Raw genomic sequence first — 22,657 nt, forward strand, 5'->3', positions numbered from 1 at the left:
AAGGCTGCAGATTTTGAGAGGACCCTCCAAATACTGAGACTTGTGTTGCACTCAAATGGTCTCCTGGATTTCTACATTTATGAGAAGGGCTTCTTATTGATGTCCCCCAGAATCCAGACTCAGACCTATTCCTCCAAAAAGGTCCAATTGTGTTGCTACATAGTAGCAAAGATTTATCTTCATGCCCACCTAGCATTCCAGGCCTCCATTAGTTCAAGTAGGCTTGAAATTGTTTTAAGTGAACTATGGCTGCAAATTTTTTAGTTTTATCAAAGGGAGCATATGGTGGAGTAATAAAGTCTGGGCTCCCTCTCCTTGTGATGAAGAGAAACAAGGAGTCCAGCTCTCGGGAATGGCATCAGTTCTCCTACAAACAAAATGCTGGGATATGAACTTTTGGCACACTGTGGAAATAGGAGAACTACTAATTCTGTAATGGTTTTCATGCCACTGGGTCAGGGATGCTGTCCCACATTAAACCTTACTACATCTGAAAACATGTTTACATCCCAAAAAGCCAGCCCAGCTTTTTTTAAAGGAAGAGAGAGACTATAATCAATACCTCTACAGGGTAATACTTCTAATATTCATATGATGTCTGAACCCTATGAAAAACCTCCTAAAACAAAAATACAATTATGGTTTTTCTACTTAACTTCAAAGGTGGGCTCTGACTAATTGCTTGGACCTGATGCTATAGGACCAGCACCAGCTACAAGCTCCTTACCACTAAATAAGCCTTGCTCTTCCACCTCCCATCATTTTGAACCCTGAACCTCATAGAATTAGAACACTGTATAAAAACAAAGGGTTAAAATATTACAAATAAATAGCTAAAATTATCTCCCCTCCCCCCAATCACTCCTAAGAAACAGACACCAAACATTACTGAAGTGTCCAAAATGACCAGTCCTTCATTTGCCCATGCCTCAAATGGACAACTACCTTCAAAAAGGTGAACAACCTTCATGCAAATGCATCAAGGAATGTATTGCTTTTTCATTTTCTGCCCAGTCCTTCAAATACATGCACTAAAATGAGTTAAAACATGGCCTAAAAATGCAAAAAGGGAGGAAAAAATATATGAGTATTTCCCACAAAGCTGTTTCCCACCCTTCCCTCTCCCTATGCCCCTCCCACCCCCTCCCTTTAATAAGCAAGTATTTTAATTTTTTCTGGCAAAGGAACAAGTGATTCTTGGTAACAAGAATCAAACCCTATGGTTTCCATAGTAGGGTCTAGCTATGCCTTTCTAAATTGACCCAGATTGGTATCAAAGCCATACCATTTAAGATTCTTAAACACAAAGTAAGACCTGTCTGACTCGCCCCTTGTGGTGGTTTGTCTATAAACTTTTTCTCTGGTGATGTTTTCTTGTCTTACAAAGATTCCTAATTGCCAATCAGGGCCACATCCATAAGATCGTCATCTTCCTCCCCAATCATGAAGTCAGGGCTGAGCCTTGAGGGCCTCTCTGTAGATAAGATTGTGTTACTTGTCATAGACAAGGACTGGTCTGAAGAGATGGGTGATTTGGACCAACTCTCTGGCTTGATGCTATGAGATTTTTTCTTGTCTCGGTCTTTGTCCCGGTCCCGATCCCTGTCTTTGTCTTTTACTTTCTTCTTTTCTTTTTTGTGCTTCTTATGCTTTTCTGTGCTGTATTCTGGAAGTGGTCGAATGCCATCATCTGAGCTGGGACTGTTCTGGTATGATTTCTCTGCTATGGAGGAGCCTGACTCACTTTCGCTGTCCAGATTCTGAGGGGTATATGCTGGTGACTTACTATGGCTGGGAGAGCCACGCTCATGCTTTGGAGTAGAACCACTGATGAGTGGAGAGCCATAGTTTTTGGAAGAAGCCATCTGAGGCCTGAGCCCTTCTCCACTACTTTCCCCAGGTTTCTGCAAAGTCACTTTGGCTTTAATGCTGGGAGATCCCCCATCATGCTTGCTGATGATGATTTTTGCCACACCAGTGCTCCCCACATTTTTCACCTCTGAGGTCTTCTTAGATGAATCCAGTGAGCCCCCAGGGGTGGAAATCTTTGATTTGTCTTTATCACTTTTCTCACGTTTGCCCTGGAACTCTCCTCCTGTCATGTTATGTTTGGAGGACACAGGATGACTAGAATTTGTGCTCACCCCCATCTGGCCATCCATTGGGTCTTCACCCCCAGGACCACTGGTGACAACCCCATGCTTCAGTTTATCTATGACAGCTGTTAAAGATGGCTTCTTATTTCTGCTGGGAGATTTCCCTTTGGAACTCCCATGCTGGTTCTGAGAGGATGACATGGAAGAGCTACTTGAGGGGAAGGAAGAGGAAGATGCTGTACAAGAATTAGATGATGGGGGAGTTTTCTGAGACAGTGAGCCTGATGATCCTAACCCTGAAGATGACTTCATGCCAGTGCTTGAACTAGTTCCAGACATATGAGAACTACCAGAACCTGAACTGATAGGGGACTTGGCTTTAGAGGATGGGGGAGTCCCAGGAACAGGCTTCATTGGAGAGGCAAGCTTATCAGAGCCTCCAGGTGGCCTTGAATGAGAAGGGGATATGTTTGGTTTACTTAAAGAAGGGTTAATAAGTGATGATGGCTTCCCTTGAGGTTTCATCTTGGTGCTGCTGGAGCCACTGCTCAGTCCATGCTTGGTAATGGGAGAGGAGCCTGGCTTCCCTCCAGACTGGGATGAATTTTTGGACTGGCTAGATCCAGAAGACCCTTGGCTAGAATATATACTGCTACTTAACTTGGAACTTGATGAACTTTCTGACTTACTGCTTTTCATCTTTCCTGAGCTGGAAGCAGATGAGGAAGAGGAAGAATGGCTATGGTGGCTTTTACTGCCTGAGGAAGACACAGAACCACCACTGGTATACTGACTGTGGGAAGAGGGTTTGCCCACCATCACCGTTCCCTTAGGAATCTGAATAGTGATTTTGGGAATAGGTGGTGTGGCAACACCTGGGGGAGTCTGAGATCTTCCTGAACTGCCCGGAGATTTAGATCCACCTGTACTGGTAGGTGGGGTGAAAGGTCGGTTAGAAGAACTGTGAGAGGGAGACTTTCCCTCAGTGTCTGCCTTCTTCCGCTTGGGAGGCTTATCTTTGCTTTTGCCATCATTAGAAGGGGTCCGACTGCGCTTCCCTGGTTTGCTATCTAATCCTGGCCCTGACAGACTATTATTGGTGCTACTGCCTTCCTTTACCCTCTTTTGAATCTTTTCTTTCCCTAAGTCCCCAGTGGTCAATAAAGGACTTTGGCTACGACTGTGATGCTCCATAAGATCTGCAGGACCCAAAGCCTTACCACCCACTGCTATAATACTGAAATCAACTGTGTCAGCTTGGCTATTACCTTTAAATTTAGTCTCCCCATTATCACCTCCAAGCATTGGCACCCCCAAAGTATTTAGTGCCTGAGATGCAAATCCTTTGAAATCATCATTATCTCCACTTTGGCTGCTTTCATCAAAATACTCTTCTCCAAAACCACTTTGGCTCTGGCTGTTCAACAAATCAGGATTGAAATCTACTCCATCAGGAAAAAAATGATTGGTAGGAGAGTCACTGCTGGGGCTTCCAGCAGCATCTGCAATAAGGTCAGCTGGATCAGTGTATGGATTTTCATTATTATTGGTCTGAAAGACATCAGGATCAAAGAGGGCACTCTGAGAATGCCCAGAGCTTGAAGAATCTCGAACAGGGGTGCCAATTGGTGGACAATCGTCACTAGTGCTGGGAAGCTTAGAGGCTTCTTCTGCAATGTCTGAAAGGATATCAGTTACATCTGGGCCAATGCTGTCTGAACTGGATAGTCGAACCATCCTTTGAATACTGGGTTGGGGGTGAGGTACTGTTTGTGGGTAGGTTGTTGGGGGAGTGCTACACTGGCTTGGAGCTGGAGTGATGTGTGGCGTATCCAGGGTGTCAGCTGTCATGTTGACATCAAAGATAGGGTTCTGTGAGTCAACATCCATTGAAAATAGCTCCCTCTGAAAGTCATCTTCAGTCTGGTGCTTGGGTTTGTCAGGTGGTAATCTTGATGACTTCTTCTTCTTTGTCTTGTTGCTTCCCGAGCACATTTCCATCCGGGGTGAGCCGGAAGAGGACTTCTGCCTTTCTAAAGGGCTGCTTCCATAAAGGGTTGAGAAATCCTGGGCAGGATTATCTTTAAGAAGGTTCATGAGCATCGGGTGGTTCTTGGTGTTGCCGGCCATCGAAGAGACAGGTGGCGGCGTGTGATGAGGAGGGGTCGGACTCGAGCCAATGGTAGACCCCCCGTTCCCTGTGATTTGCAACAAACTGGTAAGAATTGGGTTCTGAGACACCTTGCTGAAGTCCTCCCCATGGCCCACCGACTCATGCCGATCTTTGATGCTCATGCTCATATTAAACAAGGTGGTAATGGGACCCCCCGGAAAGGTGTTGGTTGGTGTGGTGGTACCACTCATTGGGTTGTTGCCTGTGGTCATGCCATACCCTGGGCTGCTAGCCGGGGGCAGGTTCTTTTTCACCATGTCTTCAACTGTCTCTGCAATGAGGGACAGTGCTGGGGTGTCGGCCTGAATGGTTTCAGCTTTCCTCCGAATAGCCCTCATCGTCACAGGGATGGACATACATCTGTAAGATAAGATGGAAAAAACAGAGTTAACATTGCACTCACTCCTGAATGAAATCAATTTTTCATTTGGAAAACAGGCTTCAATTTTGCCTGAGATTTAAATATGCCATCAGAGGTTTGTGGTAAGTAGTTTTCAGGTAAGGCAAGTAACCTGAAAGGCAAGAGTAGTTCTATGAAATGCCAGAGCTTTGGGTAAATTCATTCTAAAAAGAATCTGTCAACCATTAACTTCTTTTGAAGCACCACCAAAAACCAACCAACTATAGACATAAACAAGGGTCCAAATAATTAGGTATCATATTGAAAATTTATAAAAAATGAACTTATTAAGAAAATGCCCTCCTTTCAGGGCTTCACATGTGATTAATGGATTATATTATTTATCTTAATTAATGAACCACTAGAAAAATATTTTAGCCCATCAAGTTCTAAACTTAATGGCTTAGAGCACCCCAAAGCTATATGGTGAAAAGTGCTACAACTTGTATGAAATCCTGTTCATTTTAGGGCAAAGCACTTTTTATCTTACAGATAAACTTATATTTATAAACATGTGTTTGAAAACATTTTACTTTAGAATATGTCAGCAACCTTTTTAAAGGGCAAGATAGTAACATTTTAGTCTTTTGAAGATCATATGGTTTCTGTCCAACTAATCTGCCATCTTAGTGCAAAAGCCACAATAGACAATACGTAAATGAACAGACTCTGTTCCAATGAAAATTATTTACAAATCAGGCCACTAGTATCTTCTCTAGAAACATCTCAAAATTACATATTAATGTTATCTGGGAGGTTGACTGGCTTAAGTTATCTTCCCACATACTGTCATTTCGCATGTTACAAATGTTAAAAAGTGACACAGAGGATAAGTGAAAAAAGATCTCACTCTTAGTTCAGCTCTTTCCCTCCTAAAAAAAGCCCTAGTGTGGGGCATCAAGTAACCTACCTTACTTCCTGTTAATCTCGTATTTTAAAAACCAAAGCTAATAATGTTTTGAATCCAAAAGCAGAGAAGGGTGAATTCAAACAGTGATTATGTGCTTTCCTCCTAAATTCCCAAGTCACTCTAATACTGAAAAAACACTCCTCCTAATGGGATTCTAACGGAAAAGGGCCAGTGCTACCTTTGAACAACTTTGGCAATGAAGTCATCTGTGCAGATGAGTGCATCTGACAGCCCCTTGTAGAGTTTACAGTTCACATGTGTTGAGTCCTGCACATCCATTACCACTGAAAGACAAAATACATAGGAGATATTTGAGATAGATTCAGCTTCTTCCTTTTCAAAAAAAGATAAAGGGACCAAACTGCTGTTCTGAGAGAGGTGCTAGCCACCCATACAACTCACCACACACCAGGGAGTCATTCACAGGATGCTGAAAGGATACACTGAAACGGGACTCTGAGAGAGGACACACTTCAAATTGGAGGAGCCCAGGAGAATCTAAAGGCAAAGGAAAGGATCATGAAATAATCAACCAAATATAAGACTTGAGACAAGTAGTAAATAATAATCCTTAAGTAAATTCTTTCTCTCTCCTTGGAAACTAAAACCCGTATTTTTTACAACAAAACTTACTAAGTCATCCACAGGAATCAGAGTCCAAGAAATGTGCCAATTTATGTTATAAATACTCCAAACAAAGAAGTAAAGAAATGTCAATTTTCTAAAATTACAGCATTTAATCCCTAAATTATTATTAAAGACCTTGGCAGACAAACACGCTGCCTCAAAAGTGAATTCTGAAAATAAATGTCGCCAAGTGGAGTTTTTCATTCCATGTGAGCAGACTTCCAGAATCACTTCCATAAACTCTGCTTCCTATCAGTGTTTGCAGCTGTGAGCCAATCAGCCCACAGTTTGGTAGGCATGTAGGTAAAAGCCACAATCTAAAACATTTGTGTCAAACACACATATATCCAACTGTCATTATAGGTTCCTAAGCAAAACATGCTGATAGCCCAGAGACTGGATCATATACTTTCTTGGGAGAAAGCATGTAGTAGGACTAACTTCATAACTACCTTACAAAATTACCTTTAGATGCCCTGAAGCTATTTGGAGAATTCTCCTAGCATTCAAATACATGAAACAGAAGGACCATAAAGCACACATGCATATGTGTCATTACTCCAGTATGCTAAAATCACTCATTTCTAAAGCAATTCTTACTCCCATAAAAGGTATCTCCTGATTTATCATCCCTGTTTCTTCTTGCCTGCCATTTGCACTGATACATCTCTATCACTTAAGTACTATACAACTAAGGTAAAAACATTAACTGTGGCTAACAAGGGCAGCCAAAATTCTTATCAAGGCTTCTAATAGCAAATTGTTTGAAAAAATATCAGCATTCCAGAATCCTGGGAGAAAAAGAAAAGAGTACAGGTCTCGTACCCCTTTTTAAGATACAAGATTAAGTTCTCCAAAGAATGGGAAGAAGACTTAAAACTTAAGAGCTGGGAAGAATTGTCCTAACAACAGAAACCAAGACTCTCTTTCTACAGCATCTCAATTTCTGTCTTCATTATCTGCTGCAAGTTTCTACTTTATATATCTTAGATACTAATTATATCACTGTATGTAGGAAAAGATTTAAGTCCATTGCAAAATAATACTGGTTTCCAAATGCCAATTTACAGATTGAGTCCATCAAAATTATCTGTGGAGCTTAAACTAGATTCCAAACTCATCCCACTGAGGTTCTAATTCAGTTCTTTTGGGTATGGAAATCAAGTATCTGTATTTTTAAAAGCTCTACAGGTAATGTGATGGGCCATAAAAATTAAAGAACTGCTAGAATAATCAGTTTCCCCCTCCTAATAAATAATTCAAAGAGAAATGCAGTACCTTCTTTCAGAATAGTTCTTTTAACACAGCTTCCAATTAGCGTATTATAGGCCACTTGGTGTCTGATCAAATTTAGGATAAGTGGAACCCGGCCAGGGTGCTGAAAGGTGATTTTGCTAACAAGGGTTCCCTGTAGACTTCTGCCATCTGGAAGAGGAGCATCCTTGTTGAGGAAATAGCAGTGCTGCTGACCCGGAAGAGCCTGGGCAAAAAGAAGAAAGGGAACAAATTCTATTTACTCATCTGTTGTACTCCAACCACAAACTACCCTGAAAAACCTAGCTCCTCAAAAATCAGCAATTTCTTAATGAATAACAGAACTCCACAGGGCATTCTTTGGTCAATTGATGTTATAAATGCCAATTACTCATCTGACTAAAAAGACCCCTTTTTGTTAAAGATTTGCTAGTGGTTTGCTAACCTAGCCAAAACATAAAAATTACCTCAAAATCTACATAAAAGGTACCTAAGCCATAAATACACAATCTGTACTTTTAATAAAACACCCTATATATTATAATGCAGCCAGAATTTGGGAACTACTTTAGACTATTATAAACATTCAAATATATTCAAGTCCAGATGAGGTTTTGGAACCTTCCTTAATTTATTCATTCTAGCACCATTTTCTCTGTATGTACTTGATGGACCTTTCCAGATTTTAAGTTCATGGCACTTGAAAGAATTAAATAGTAAGAATTCTTTAACACCTACTAAAAAGCCTATAGAAGTTAAGAATACCTTAGAGGACTGTCATCCAAAATTTCAACAATGAAATGGACATTTTTTGTTTCCTGACTTGGGAAGCTCATGCTTTCTTTCTTCAGTATGTTTCAGATATGATCCAATGGTCCAAGAGAATGTTATCTGACCTCAATAATCCTATAAAGGAAGATTCTGGGTCTAAACATAACCTGTAACAATCCATAGGGCTTACTTACAGCATAAAATCGCATATTGTGATTCAAGGGTAGGGGGTCAGGGTCCTTTGACAGCTCAAATTGAGTGATCAGTTCATACAGGGGAACATAAGTTGGTTGAGTTTCAAACAATGGAATTCCTGGAAAAACAAGATCAATATATATAATGATCACAATAAAATCAAAATTTCAATAGCTCAGTTTTCCCCTCATGACTTCTACCTCTTACGGCCATGTTTCAAAAAGCACTTACTAAGCGTTTACTAGTACAAAGTACTATAACATCTATACCCATCAGTACTTTTTTAAGGCCTGCAAAACTGAAAGAGGTCTAAAATAATCTAAATTTGCAGTATGATTTTCACATTTGTGTTAACTATTAGCTGTTGATGCTTAAAACTCACCTGTGCAGTTCTGAAGTTTCTGAACAAATGCTCTAGATACTGGAATTGGCTGGGGAAATTTCAAGAAGAAACAAGCAGGAAGATCAACACTGTTGGCACTGGTGACTGAAGAAAAAGAAGGGGTCCTTCAAAAAAAGAAGGGGAAGGGTAGTATTTTTTAAATGAAAATGAAAAATCTACCCCATTCTTAAACATGTCCCTATCACATAAACACCTATTCACAAAGCCTACCAAAAGCTCACTCTTTGATCTTTCTTCCTCCAATTCCAAAACATTCTATTAACTCTAACATATTCAGGCAAACATCTATCCTGACGCATGTTCTCTAATTATTACTCCAACATAACCCCAAATCAACATGAATGCCATAAGATAAAATGAAGCAATCATTAAACCAGAGGAATCAGCACAGTTCTCTTCTCTTTCAGGATAGAGAACATGTTTTATGAACAGACTTCAGAAAGAAACACTTAAATAGATAATGAAAAGAGAAATTAAATGGATAAAACAAAAAGCCCATCTTTAAAAAGTGGGGGAAGAGCCAAGTATAAGTAATACTTGTTTCATATGGGCTTGAAGTTGAAAAAATTGACTTTGTTATCCTAGAATTATATTAAACTTACTTACCATTTGTTGTCAACTGGATGTGACCCCATAATTAATGGTGCAATTGGGAGTTTATACATAGCAGATGTCCCTTCAATTGTCACTGATGCATTCATGCCCAAAGATCGAGGAACTGGGAAGAGGGGAAAAAAGTCATTCTCCAAAGCACCACAAACTTATTAGGATCTTAACATTAAAAAAAAAGACATATACACACACAAAAACAGGCCAATTTATGCATAATTTGTCAACCCTATTTGTCAGATATTATAATGCCTATATATCTTAGAAATGTTAAGTTTATTTTTAGCCAACTAATGTTTCTCTGTGAGTAAATAAAACAAAATACACAGAACGCAATCCAAGAAAAGTTTTTTAATAGGCTCACTACTGACATATACATAGTTTCTCCAACGTCAGAGTACATTTAAATAGAATTATAGTTATAGGATTGTCAATGATTGAAGTAACCAAATAAGGTATTACACCATTTCTCATTATGTGTCAGCATATTAAAATACAAACAAAATAGTATCCATTTTTGTAATTCTTGAGTAAGTTTAAGTTTCTTCACCTTTAAAGTATTGACTTAAAGGGAATTATTTCAAGTCAGATGCTTTATATCTTTTCATTCACTAACTCATTAGGTTTTTATTATTATATGTGTATCTTGTGTGTGTGTGTCTATCAGGTGCAAACTCTGGTAGAGATGGCAAACTTAGGAAGTAGCAAACCAGGAGAACAGAAGGCCCAGGATTCAAAATTTTAAAAATATTTTGTAAACACTGGACAGAACCTTCAGTTGCTTTACAGTTGAAGTCTTACCTTTATTTTCATGCAAAATGATGGGAGATGTAGTCTTATCATCAAGCAGGTCAGAAGGAGAGGCATAGTACTTCAAGTTCATTAAGTGACCTATAGAAAAAAAATTATCAGTACATCTGTATCAGGTAAATTATAAAGAAAAGCATTCCCATTTCTATAAACTATATACAAGAAAATAGACTGACAGATATGAGGACTTATGCTCCAAAGCAGCTTATGAAATATGACAGTAGTGTAAATACTGATTCTAGTGGCAACAATTTACTTTGTAATTAAAAATAATAATAAAGCTGGAGAGAACAGGTGTTGACACCTTAGAAAAACTGACTATTTTCTCCCTCTACTTATAAACCCAAGATGATGATTTAAATAATGACCCCTCAACTAAAATTAGACATTTTTCTAAATAAGCAAAATAGGATCACATACCGCCACTTCTTGGAGTGAGATAGCCAACACTTCCATGAAGAATCTTATCCAAGGGACCAGCATTGGTTGCTTTCCTGCAAGACAAATGATCTAGGTTTACTTGTATATAAGTCTTAAAGGTATTAGTGCACAATGTGATGAATCCAGCTCTTATTAAGTCTTATAATACTACTCTAATGCCTCTGTGCTGTAATTGGGTATGTAACAATTATATTTCACCTTCAAAGTGAAGGAATTATTCCCAAGTGTATATTAGTATGTAATATGGTAAACAAAAATTACAACAGACTACTTATCAGATGGGAGGCTAAGTTTGACAAATCTGCATATAAAACCTGTGGTTCTTTTTAACGAACTTATGGATAATGATACTCAGTAAATGGAATGCAACCATTATTTGGGAAGAGAAAGGAGATAGACAAGATGTATAATAAAACAGGACCTTAGAAATCCCCTAGATGAAACTTTAAGAACAAGGTATCCAGAAAGGTCATATAGAATTGACACCTTAGATGGTCTTACCAATACATAACTGCCATTTTTGATAGATCTTGTTCTAAGGATTGGAGAGCCAAATACATTTTAGTCTTCAGTTTGCTAGAAAGTATGTGAAGAGAATGAGAGTTAAATAATTGAAAAATATGCATATCCACATATCCACAAACATTAAACAGAAAATCTAGACGGCAAGTCTATACTAGAGGCAATTAAAAGATCCATAAAAAACAAACCTTTAGAAGGTTAAAAAGAAAAAATATCAATAGTGATTTCTCAAAGCTAATTTTTATCTGTTTAAAAGAGCCTAGCAGATTAGTAGAATCCCAGGTAGTTTGAAAAAAAAGATAAACTTGTTACACAATACCTACTTTGTTTCAGCCTAAAAATAGATATGCTAAAGACATCTCAAAAATATAGTCTATCTTTAAGCATTATAATCCATTACTGCAGATACTGTTTATTTAAAATAGGCTTAAAAGACAAAGTTGAAATCTGAGCTATACATTGTCAGAATAAGAAGGAAATCACAAAGACAGAAGATGTAGCAAATTTCTAAGCATAAAATGGTTTCTAGATTCGTATTGATTTTTCCAACAAAAGCAAAAATAGTAATACTTACTTGTCCCCTGGAAGGTTATAAAGATTAACAAGACCCTTAAGGTGCTTAGAAAATTCATCAAAATTTTTTTCCCTATAGGGAGTTTAGGGGAGAGGGAGGAGAATAAAACATACAATTACTACTCAATCTCAATAGCAAAGTACCAAAAGTCATGGCTATATAAAACTAATTTTACTAATTTGCTTTATTTTTTTTCTCCCAGCCAGTTTTCTAAACCAGTCAAAAGTAACAAAAGAAAATGAAATGTTTCCTTTCTCTGCCCCATTTTTCTGGAAAAGGTGCTAATAAGCAATATAAAAGAAATTCAAAAGATCTAACAATTCATATACTACTTTGCTCCAAAGTAATGAGACTTGGTTTAAATAAATCACTTTTTCTTCTTAATATGTAACCAAAATGACTGGATGTCATGAAGAAAAATAACAATTGGAGAGAAAATGGAAGTAATTTGGGAAGACAGAATATTTGCATATATACGGCAACATAAGAACAGAGAAGGAAAATGAACATGAGAGAGATCGGAGATCTAGAGAAAAGGGAATTAGTACTATGGAGGCAAACCACACATTCCAATATGTTCCCATGACTAGATCTGCTCCAGGGAAAAGAAACTATTACCATGACCCTTGGCTTCCTAGAATCCAGTATTTACGGCTGGATTCTTAGTCAAACGGGCTTCTGTGAGCAGGCTTTGGAATCCAACACAACTGAACAATTCTAACTCTCTGTTATCCTTTTTCAAATTTAAAAAAAAAAATGTTTCTTGAAAGCTAAATTACCCTGACAAAATCAGCTACTTGGGTCAGGCATTTACTGAACATTTGTTGAACATTTACTGCCCAAAGTGCCATGAAGACAATAAAAGGAAACAAGAGCAGCAGCAAAATTTATTTCTAGCTTAAAATCACCATCTGTACTAGTAACCTCACTAGAAGGGGGTGAGGATCTGATAATGCAGGTAACTGCTGAACCACTGTGCTGTACATCTGAAACCAATGTAAGATTGTGTATCAACAATACTTCAATTAGAAAAAAATTCCCATCTACACAAAGTGACCAAAAATATCAGGTAAAAGCTAATATTCTGAGATTTCCACTTCCAAAGATGCTTACAAATTAACTTTAGAACACCATGAGTTCAAACATTTGTGCAGTCTCCTACTCCAGATTAGAACCAGAATATTGCCTTACTTGTCTATTCTGATAATACACCTTTGCTAGACTTACTGACTCAATGAAATCACAGAAAATTTGTTTTTTTATGTTGCACTGCATTTTTTTAAGCTGGTTCGAATTTTGTGCACTTGGCTATAAGCACATTAAACTGATTGTTGAAAAGGCTGAATGTGAAATTATTTCCTTAATAATAATAATACCCTTCCAAGACATCTCCATGTGGCATTTGAGAACTTCTCTATATAAAATTGGTGTAATGACTTTCTCATATTCCCAGAAAGTTAATTCTGGGTTTACATTTAAGCATGGAAATTCCTACTCAATTCAAAGGGAAAAGATAAGTCAATGGAAAAAGCTATCAGTTGCTATAACAGACTGTCTTCAAGGGCTGTCCTCTAGCACTTCACTATGATGGGAGTTTATCACATATATACCTTAAGTGTAAAGCAGTTTTCCTCAAAATTAGAGTGGAAAAAAGTTCCTTTCATGGTATAGATGCCATTCTCTCAAGCCTTTTCTGATTTAAATTAGATTCTATTTATTTTTGTTCCACACAGAATTCCTGTCTAGATCAGTAGTTCTCAACCAGGAGAGATTTTGCCCTCCAAGGGCCCTTTGACAACATCAAGGTATTTTTACATCACAACCAGGAGACAGTACTGGCCAACAAGTGGAGAGAGGCCAGGGATACTGCTAGCTATTCTGCAAGGCACAAGGCAGGCTCCCAGAGCAAAGAACTTTCCAGTCCAATTGTCAGTACTACCAAAGTTGAGAAACCCAAGGACAGATTAGGTAGAATAAGAAATCAAGCTCAGTTGACTCTGAGAAATGAGTAACTTGAGAATCTCAACAACCTTGACCCAAGAAAATAATTTTTTTTCTCAGAAAAGTAACTTCTGACCAGCCTCAAAATCTAGCTATAAAGAACAGCACTGTCTGCCAATATCAGTGAATGTAAATATCATTTGCTCACCTTAGCTGCTGTACAAGCTCTGGGCAGCTCTGAAATTAAAGAAATTATATTGAAATTTTAAACTACTTTAAGACTTCTGAAGACATTCAAAGTTTTCTCTTGTACTAACAATACATGGTTTATAACAAAAACATTAAAACTATAGAAGGTCCTTATATTAAGATATCAAAAAGCATCTTCTTTCTACTTGGTAAACCATGGGTTGGGGTGGGAAATTAAAGATCAAAAAAGAATCAATTTTCAGTGACTTGTATAAAACATTAGGACCTCTCTAATGCCATCATTGGACTCCATATCCACATGTCTGGTTACACACATTATACATTCAACTCTGTTACAGGATGTTTCAGAGATATTAGTTATGCAGAGGATTATCTGTCCTTCTTGATTATAAGTTCTTTGAAGATAGGAACTTCCAAGTTATTTATCTCTGCATCCCTCGTACCTACTGTTCAACTGCGGCTCATGTTTGTTGATCTGAAATGGAAAGGGTTCCTCTGGTGTTTCCAATTGTCAAAGCCTTTGGATCATGTCAGAGATGGACCCGTGTTATTCTAAATCCTATTCTATAACTACTGATATTGTAGTCCATCACATCATCACTACAGTGGCTCATGAAAAACCTAAACCCAAGCTACTTCAAACCCCAAGAATTCAAAGTTAATGTTCCTATGTAAACCCCACAGATTCCAATAAAATATCAACAACACATACCACAGGATTCTCCCCATGGTGAGCCACTTTTACATCACAAAGCTGTCCTGCAGGATCTAACTGCACTTCCACATAGAACATATCTGACGTGATGTAACATTCAGTGCCACTGGCACTGAGATGAGAGCCCAGTCTAGCAGGAACAAACCAAAACAAAAATTAATAGAAGACACATAAATAAAACTACCCAAAGTCAACACTAAGTTAAACATTTTTGCCTACAGATAGACTACTTACCCATTCTGTCTTGCTATAGACTCCAAACGGTCAGTCATTGCTGGTAAAGATGTTACTATAAAAGGGTGAAAAAAGGAAATCAAAAAGGATGCTCCAAATCAATTCTATTCTTCAGACAGAAACACCCTGAGGAGTATATCCATCCTTCCAAAGCCAAACACATCAATTGTTCAAATGCTTATAATTTATACAAAGTTAACATTAGTAAGGCTTAGCTCTAACTTAAGCAGTAATAATGGTTGCATTATTTATTGGGACATTATCTTTAATTTAAAGAAGACACATTTATCTGCTAAACAAGATTAACATTAAAACCAACATAAAAACAAGCACTCAATGTGCACAGTGGTGTTACTCACAATAGCCAAAAGGTGAAAACAAACCAAGAGTCCATCAGTGGATGAATGGTTAAACAAAATGTGGTATATATATATATATATATATATATATATAATGAGATATTCATTTCTCTTAAGAAAATTCTGATACAAAATAGATGAACTTTGAACATATTATGCTAAGTGAAATAAGCCAGTCACAAAAGGATAAATACTATATGATTCCACTTATATGAAGTACCTAGAGTAGTGAAATTCTTAGAGACAGGAAATAGAATAGTGGTTACCAAGAATTGGGGAGAGGGGGAAATGAGGAGTTATAGTTTAATTGGTACAAAGTTTCAGCTTGAGAAGATTAAAAAGTTCTGGAGATGGTTAGTGGTGATGGTTGCACAATGTGAATGTACTTAATGCCAGTGAACTCTACATTTAAACTGGTAAAAATGGTAAATCTTACATTTTACCACAACTTAAAAAAAAAAAAGCAATAGCCTCCACCTCCACATAGTATGATACTTCCACACATTGGGAGGGCCACCAGAGTTTTCAAAGTTGGAACTCTGTGTTGTGCTGCAAGTAACCTACTCCCACAAAAGTGGGGTCCTCTATATTTTGATGAACTAAATGGGGTTTCTTATCAGGGAAAGAAATTTTGGAAGGGGTAATAAAGGTTGTAGGAACCCCTCTGACTTGAAATTTCAAAGGAAATCCAAGGTGGGAGAAAAAACAGTATTTAGATGAATCAGGTTTTTTTTGTGATGATCAGAATAAAATTTGTTTTTAATTTTTATTTCCCAATTAGACAGAAGTAGTAATTATAAGCATGAAAATCAAGCTCATGATTTAAATTTGTTTGCTTTCCTGAAAACATTATCCATAAACACTATAAAAATCTCTTGAGTTAAAATCTTCTGAGAGTTAATTAGAAGAGACTATGTAAAGGGAAAAAAAAAAGTTTCTCCTGCTGTCTTACACTTACCATCATAATTCTTTTGAGCAGCTTCCAAAATAGGATCAAAAATAAATGTTTCAAAAGTTTAGGGTAAGAGCTCATCTGAACTCCATAATGAAAGCAAGAGCAACACCTAGCATAGAAGGTTGACCTATCTCAATTTATATTTCTAGTGTAAGTATAATCTTTCTTAAACTGGGGGCTTTAAGAAATCAGCATATTTCAAAGATATTTACAAACCTTTAAGAGCTTTCTGCAATGTCTCCAAACAGCTGACCAAATGCTGGTGACCTCCAGAACTCATTACAACCCTCTTTTCCTGTGTTTAGTAGGAAAACATTTGAGGTAAAAATTAACCAAACCAACAGTGTTTCGTGTAAATGTACACATTATCCTAGTAGTAATACTTCAGGATAGTCCACAGGCTATATATTGTAGTCTGTAGGTTATATATTATAGTCTGTATACTCTAGATAGTCTACTGTTACTGTCAATCCAAGTTCATATACACAGATATATCCATATCCATATCCACATCCATGAAGGTAGAAAAATATACTCCCAGATCTAAAATAAGATAACCTTTGGGGAAAAATTAAGGAGAATCACAATGTAATAAATGAGATCAGCCTCCTATAAAATAACCACACCCAAAGATTTAGTCAGTTGAATGGGATGGCTCAGGAGATTTGACAGTTCTCAAATCCAACACGGTGATTTGTATGTAATCTAAGACAAAGAACCAGACTATAGTAAAACCAGATTGACTTTGAGAAACAGACCATGTAATCTAGAAAAGGGACTCCAAATAGCAAAATATTTGGCATAGTTTTTCTAACCCTATCTAAGGGAAGAAGTTTCCCTCTATACAACATTCCAGTCTCTGAAAATGTGAACAGTTTTATGCTACAAGGACAGCTTTTTGAGCTTTTCCATGCCCTAAATCTATCTTATTTTCTCTAACTCCACCCTCACAAAACAAAACATGTGATTAATCAATAATCTGACTTTGAATAGATAAGTGAGTGCTCTGGACAATGAATACTAGTATTTTCATAACCGTAAAGATAAAACGGTCTGTTGTAAATTAATAAATTGGCATTCTGATGCACATGTTAATCTACTGATATTTTATTTGTCAGTTGTTGAAAACTCTTCTAAGTCTTAGTATACCAATAAAATGAGGTTTCTGAATCTGCAAAATTGAGAAATAGACAATAGAAGCTCTGGTGTCCAAACCAACATACTTGTACTCCAACAGAGGGCCTTAGTAGCCACTTGGAGCTCCTCTATTTCATGGTGTCTTTCTAATGATAGTTTCATTTATAAAACATATTTCAAACTAGAATATGGCTACCTTGTAATACAAAAATGACAACCTCTGAATTCCCAGACTGAAAAAAATCACCATTCTTTTACTTAAGACTTTAAAAAACCCAAAACCTATGTACACAATCCTGGGCCAGAAGATACACATATATTTGTAAAACTTAGTTACAGAAATCTTTTAGAAACCCAACACTTTGCTATCCATAATCTCGTTCAATCCTTACAACAAAAAACTGTATGGTAAAGAAGACCGGTATTGTGTGCCTCTATTTTCCAGATGAGGAAACTGAGACTCAGAGATTATTAATAAATCTAAACTGAATTTACTCTGGACCCAAAATGAGGTTTGGTGGGAAGCAGGAAATACTTGCATTTAAGTATTAGTATATATATGGAAAAGTATATGAATCTTGAAGAGATTCATGAATCATCAGCAAGTGAAAACATCCATATAACCATTGCCCAGGTAAAAGTTTTCTTTCCATCATTTGATTACTACTGGAATCATATGGATGATCTTTTAACATCCAGCTACCACACTGTCTTCCACTTAACTAAGGGCTCCCCATACTGGTGAATGACTAAGGTAGTAGTAGTGTAGAGAAAGAGGTTAACAAGATGAACTGTAAACTCTACTAGTAATATTAATACAATGAAAAGTACTATCACATTAGAATCTAAAAGCTTAATAGGAAGTGAAGAATAAATGGCTCTCTACACCACTCTATCACATTGTGTCTCTTATAGGTATATTTCTTAGCACCTTTGCCTGAAGTACCCCAAAGTACTGTAACTTATGATTAGCACATTTTATAAATAAATCTTCTTAGGTAGACTCTTAAGGTTGATAGCCACCATGTATGTACTCAGGTGTTTAGATAAATAAAACCTGAAGACACATTATAATAACTAGTTTGAAAAACTCTACACTGGGAACTTGGCTTATTAAATAATTATCTATGCACAGCACTTTATAAACTTTACCACAATCCTCACCATGACTTGCCGTACAAGCTTAATGGTTTCACTCCAAGGTCTGTTTTGGTTAAATTTTGCATGGAGTCGTTCCAAGAGAGAGCTCATCTTACTCAGTTTTTCTGACTCTACAATATAAATCAGAAAACATCATTAGAAACTTTTCTTTCAAGACCTTCCATGGTTTCTCTTGCAAATGAAATCCCCATACTTCATCCTGGCAAGAACAGTAGAAAATTTTTTCACTTTCATTTGCTTCAAAACAAACATATTAAAAATAATTTATTTTTAATTAGACAAGACACACAAATTATGGGTCTTATCTAGAGGACACCATAGAACAAGACTGCTTTCTATTCAAACTTTTAATGAAAACCAAAAAAGAACTATCTCTAATGTTTCAAGGTCAGGACTAAAATTAAGTGACAAAATCATTTCACCATATGCATGAAATCCCTTGCATGATATATGTAGAACATACATGGCCTTACTGTTGTTAGTGGTTTTCAAAGTGAAAATACAGCCTTTCTTAATTTTCTGACATAACTTTAAGAGATCAGTTTATAAGTATTACCAAGTAACCAGGCTTTATTTGCCATTCAGTTTTTCATATTTTAATTCAAACTAAAATTACATGGACAGGAAAGACGTCAATGACTAAAGGATTGAGTTTCCAGTGGAGGTAAGAGAAAGGTAGAAGAAAATGGCTCCTGGACTGTGGGTAAATAAACTTTTGTCCTCCAACCTTACTTGAATTCTTCTGCTGCTTAGTATGAGCAAGAACCTATGCTAGAGACCTCTGACAATGCAAAAACACACAGTATGCCTGAGGTGACACATGTGATGGGTCTATTAAGTTAATGTGGAAATAACCATCACACAAAGCAAAGTAAGATATACTTGTACACAGAACTTTTTAAAGATATTCTTAAAATCAGAATTTTTTAAATTACTACTGAAATGCAAAATAAGATACTATTTAAAAAAATTTTAAAGAGTATTGAAATGCGAACAAAGAAAAGTTCATAATTAGTTGCGCTTATGTTAGAGAAAACGTTGACAGTTGATGTTGGCATTGAAAGAAAAACAAAATGTCAACGAAGTTGAAGCATTGACATCTTCTAAATCAAGATTCAAACTTCTTCCAATGCCCACAGGTTCTGGAAAAATGATTTGCAGGCCATTTCGCCAGTGTATTGTTCTGGACACATTTTTGGTAATTCCCATTTTCAAGACTCATTCATTCAAGCACTATTTTACATGCTGGGGATACAGCAGTGAACAAACTAGACAAAAATTTCTGCCTCAACAAGTTTCCATTTTAACCTTGTCATTCCTCTGTACCCAGGAGTATACCGTTTTTTTCCTCTTGGAAACACACCTCCCTTCTTTTCCTTGAGAAGTCTAATGACAAATATCTTTACACAAATGATCAAACATTTTCTGGGCAAATATTATGTGCCAGGACAATACAAGGATGAGTAAGAGAAGGTCCCTGACCTATGAAACTCAGAGTAAAGTGGAGATGAGTGAACAGTAACACAATGATCTGTATTAACAGAACTATGCCCAAAATGATAAGGAAGCAGTTAAACAGGTGTGTGTAACTTTTAGAAAATCTAAGTTTCCACAAAGTTGTTTTTCAGAAGTTCTAAGTTACTCCAGCCACTGAAAGGATGAATCTAAAGCATTTTTTAAAGTATATAATAGCACCAGATCGGAACACTGTGACATTCTGGGGAACTGCAGGCTTTTAATATTATAAAGACCTACTTTCCTTCACGCCAAAACATCCTCCAGTAAGTTGGCACCTAGCTCTGTATTACTGTTTTTGTCATTATTCAGACATCTCTTCTGGAACGAGGTATAAGCATGTTTTAGATTCACTCACTTTGTCTCCCTTCACTTTAGGCTAAAAATGCCCCAAGGCCCAAATGATTGCCCCTAGATAAGCTGGAAACCTTCCGAGAAGTTGGGAGCCCCCATTACCCCAAAGTCGGAGCTATCACCATGGCAGGCAGTGAGATCTGAAATTCACACGTAGCCCGCCTCTTGGACTCTGCGCCCTGGGGACAGTGGCCCCACCTGAGGTATCGGCCCCCTAGCTCTTTGCACAGACTGGATCCCCCAGGCTGTTTGCCGCCCCGTGCTTTCCCCCTCAGTCACTCACTCACCCTCGGTTTCCCCCTGAGCCTTCATCCTGACGGTGGTGAGGGCCTAAGTCCTACACAAGAGGATAAGCCCTTCCCCACCACCAACGAGGGAACCAAGCTGGTTCAGGCTCCCGGGAAGCAGGGTTCCAGCAACCCCCACTCTTCCCGGGAAGGTTCAGTCTGAAGTCCCGGGCGGCAAAAAGAGTAAGGTGCTCGCGGCCGCCGCCATCTTCCCCAACGGAACTTGCTAAATATCGCGAGATTAACCGTGATCTGCGAGAAAGAGGAAAAGGGCTGGGTACCAAAATATCGCGGAAAATGGTGAATGTGGTGCTTCTCGCGAGATTCTTCGAACTGTTCCTTTAGCTGTTGGCTGGCTCGTACTTAACGTTGCTTGTTGTACGCCTTGGTTCTCCTTTGCTCTCGGCCTTCTTCGGTTATCGGCGTTTTCTTTTTGGCATTTAAGCAGTTCGCAAATTAAAATCCCTGGCTCTCTTTACTGTAAGACTAGTCTTTTGAAGAGTGTTGGCATCAGGAATATTAAGATAATATTCTTTCTTGAGATGCTAGGTGGAGTAATTATGCCATAAAAAAAAAAGATAATTGGCACTTTATAACATAGTGTTCCAAGCCAGCCCAATACATTTAATTCCCATTTCCTATTTTTGAATTTCAGAAGTATTTCTGAAGCAATTACAAGTTTTTATTTTTTGAAGATCTGGGAGGTGGGATTGAAGTAAACTTGTTTGCATCAGTCAGAGCATCAGATGCTATTATATGTAGGGTTCCAAAGTTCACAACTGATTGTGTCCCTTTTTTGTAATCATAATGAAAGTAAGCAGTTGAGCTATTCAACACTACAAGTCACAAAGAATGTGTGGGCATATCTCATTCCAGTAAACTCTCACAAAGAGAAATCTAGTAATGCTAAGAAGTTGATAGCCTCTAGAACTGAAGAACCAAGATAGCACTGGGTGAAAATTCTTGATATAGTTAAGGCTTTTTTTTTTTTTCTTTAATGTTCTTTTTCCATACACATCCTTTAAAATATCAGCTGAAAATGGGGATTTGCCTAGTTTGCTTCAAGGATAGTAAGCAGTGGCTTTCTACTAGCTCTCTAGTCTCGGGCTTTTCCCACATTTCAAAAATGCTATTCGAACATCCTCCAAAGCCTTTCCAGCAGATGACTACAGTTCAGGTGAGCACCTAGGCATAGCAGTGTAAATCTAAAGAGAACAAATCTTTGGAAATGTCTGGGAACATGTTTATTGCCATAGAAATGTAACCATGCTCCTTAATAGTAGAATTCAATTTTTTTTAATTCTTTCCTTTGAGTTACTACACTGAGTTTTTTTGGAGCAGAAATTGCCCCTCATTTCTGAGTCCCCATCACTAAACACTGTTCTTGGATCTACTAGGCAAATCTACAAAGCCTTGCTTAGACTCAGCCCTTCTCCCCTTGCTGGTTGTCAGCCACACTGGCTTCTTTCATGTGCAATTCCTGCGTTCCTTCCTCTCTCAACATCCTTGCACAGGCCTGTTTAACTGCTAGGATGCCTTCTCCCACCTCACCCCCATCACCTCGTTAAGGCCCTCTTTCTCAGATCTCAGTTTAAAGTCTTTAGAGAAACAAGCCTTCTCTAACCCCTAATTTGATCAGGTTCTCTGTTATATTATCACAAACTTCTCCTTAGCACTTTGACCATCAAAATTAATTAAATACATGATGATTTGTTAAGTGCCCGTCTTCCCTGCCAGACTGTCAACTCCAGGAGGGCTACACTGGGTCTATTTCTTCCACTACTGGGTAATGACATTGCCTAGCCCAGCTCCTGATACCTGTTAGAGACTCAATGCATATTGTTGGGATAAACTGATAGGGTTGCCACAGTGAAGGAAACTATCAACAAAACGAAAAGGCAATCTACTGAATGGGAAAGATATTTGCAAATGATATATCTAATAAGGAATTGATATCCAAGATATATAAAGAACTCATAAAGTTCAACTCCAAAAAAACAAATA

General features: G+C 37.7%; 1 protein-coding gene across 1 annotated transcript; it reads right to left on the reverse strand.

Moving 5' to 3' along the window:
* Positions 1-1,146: 1,146 nt before the first annotated feature.
* Positions 1,147-20,892, reverse strand: MED1 (mediator complex subunit 1). Its single transcript, XM_017648565.3, has 17 exons — positions 20,654-20,892; positions 18,501-18,607; positions 16,416-16,494; positions 14,886-14,940; positions 14,649-14,781; positions 13,935-13,963; positions 11,786-11,857; positions 11,191-11,265; positions 10,669-10,742; positions 10,240-10,329; positions 9,436-9,547; positions 8,809-8,933; positions 8,426-8,544; positions 7,485-7,686; positions 5,982-6,077; positions 5,758-5,863; positions 1,147-4,629 (listed from the first exon to the last, which is right to left on the reverse strand). The coding sequence occupies exons 1-17, from the start codon at positions 20,676-20,678 to the stop codon at positions 1,392-1,394; spliced, it is 4,737 nt and encodes a 1,578-aa protein (XP_017504054.1). The 5' UTR covers positions 20,679-20,892; the 3' UTR covers positions 1,147-1,391.
* Positions 20,893-22,657: the final 1,765 nt, after the last annotated feature.

The sequence above is a fragment of the Manis javanica genome, chromosome 4 (assembly GCF_040802235.1).
Source record: "Manis javanica isolate MJ-LG chromosome 4, MJ_LKY, whole genome shotgun sequence".
In the NCBI taxonomy this organism is placed as follows: Eukaryota; Metazoa; Chordata; class Mammalia; order Pholidota; family Manidae; genus Manis; species Manis javanica.

What these genes read in the sequence shown, in the direction of transcription:
- MED1 (XM_017648565.3), bottom strand. Translation starts at nt 20,678, where the DNA reads ATGAAGGCTCAGGGGGAAACCGAGG. An exon ending in AGCTTGTACGGCAAGTCATG is followed by an intron (nt 16,495 to 18,500) that starts GTGAGGATTGTG and finishes TACTAAACACAG; the next exon opens with GAAAAGAGGGTTGTAATGAG. An exon ending in ACAATATGCGATTTTATGCT is followed by an intron (nt 7,687 to 8,425) that starts GTAAGTAAGCCC and finishes CTTTTTGCCCAG; the next exon opens with GCTCTTCCGGGTCAGCAGCA.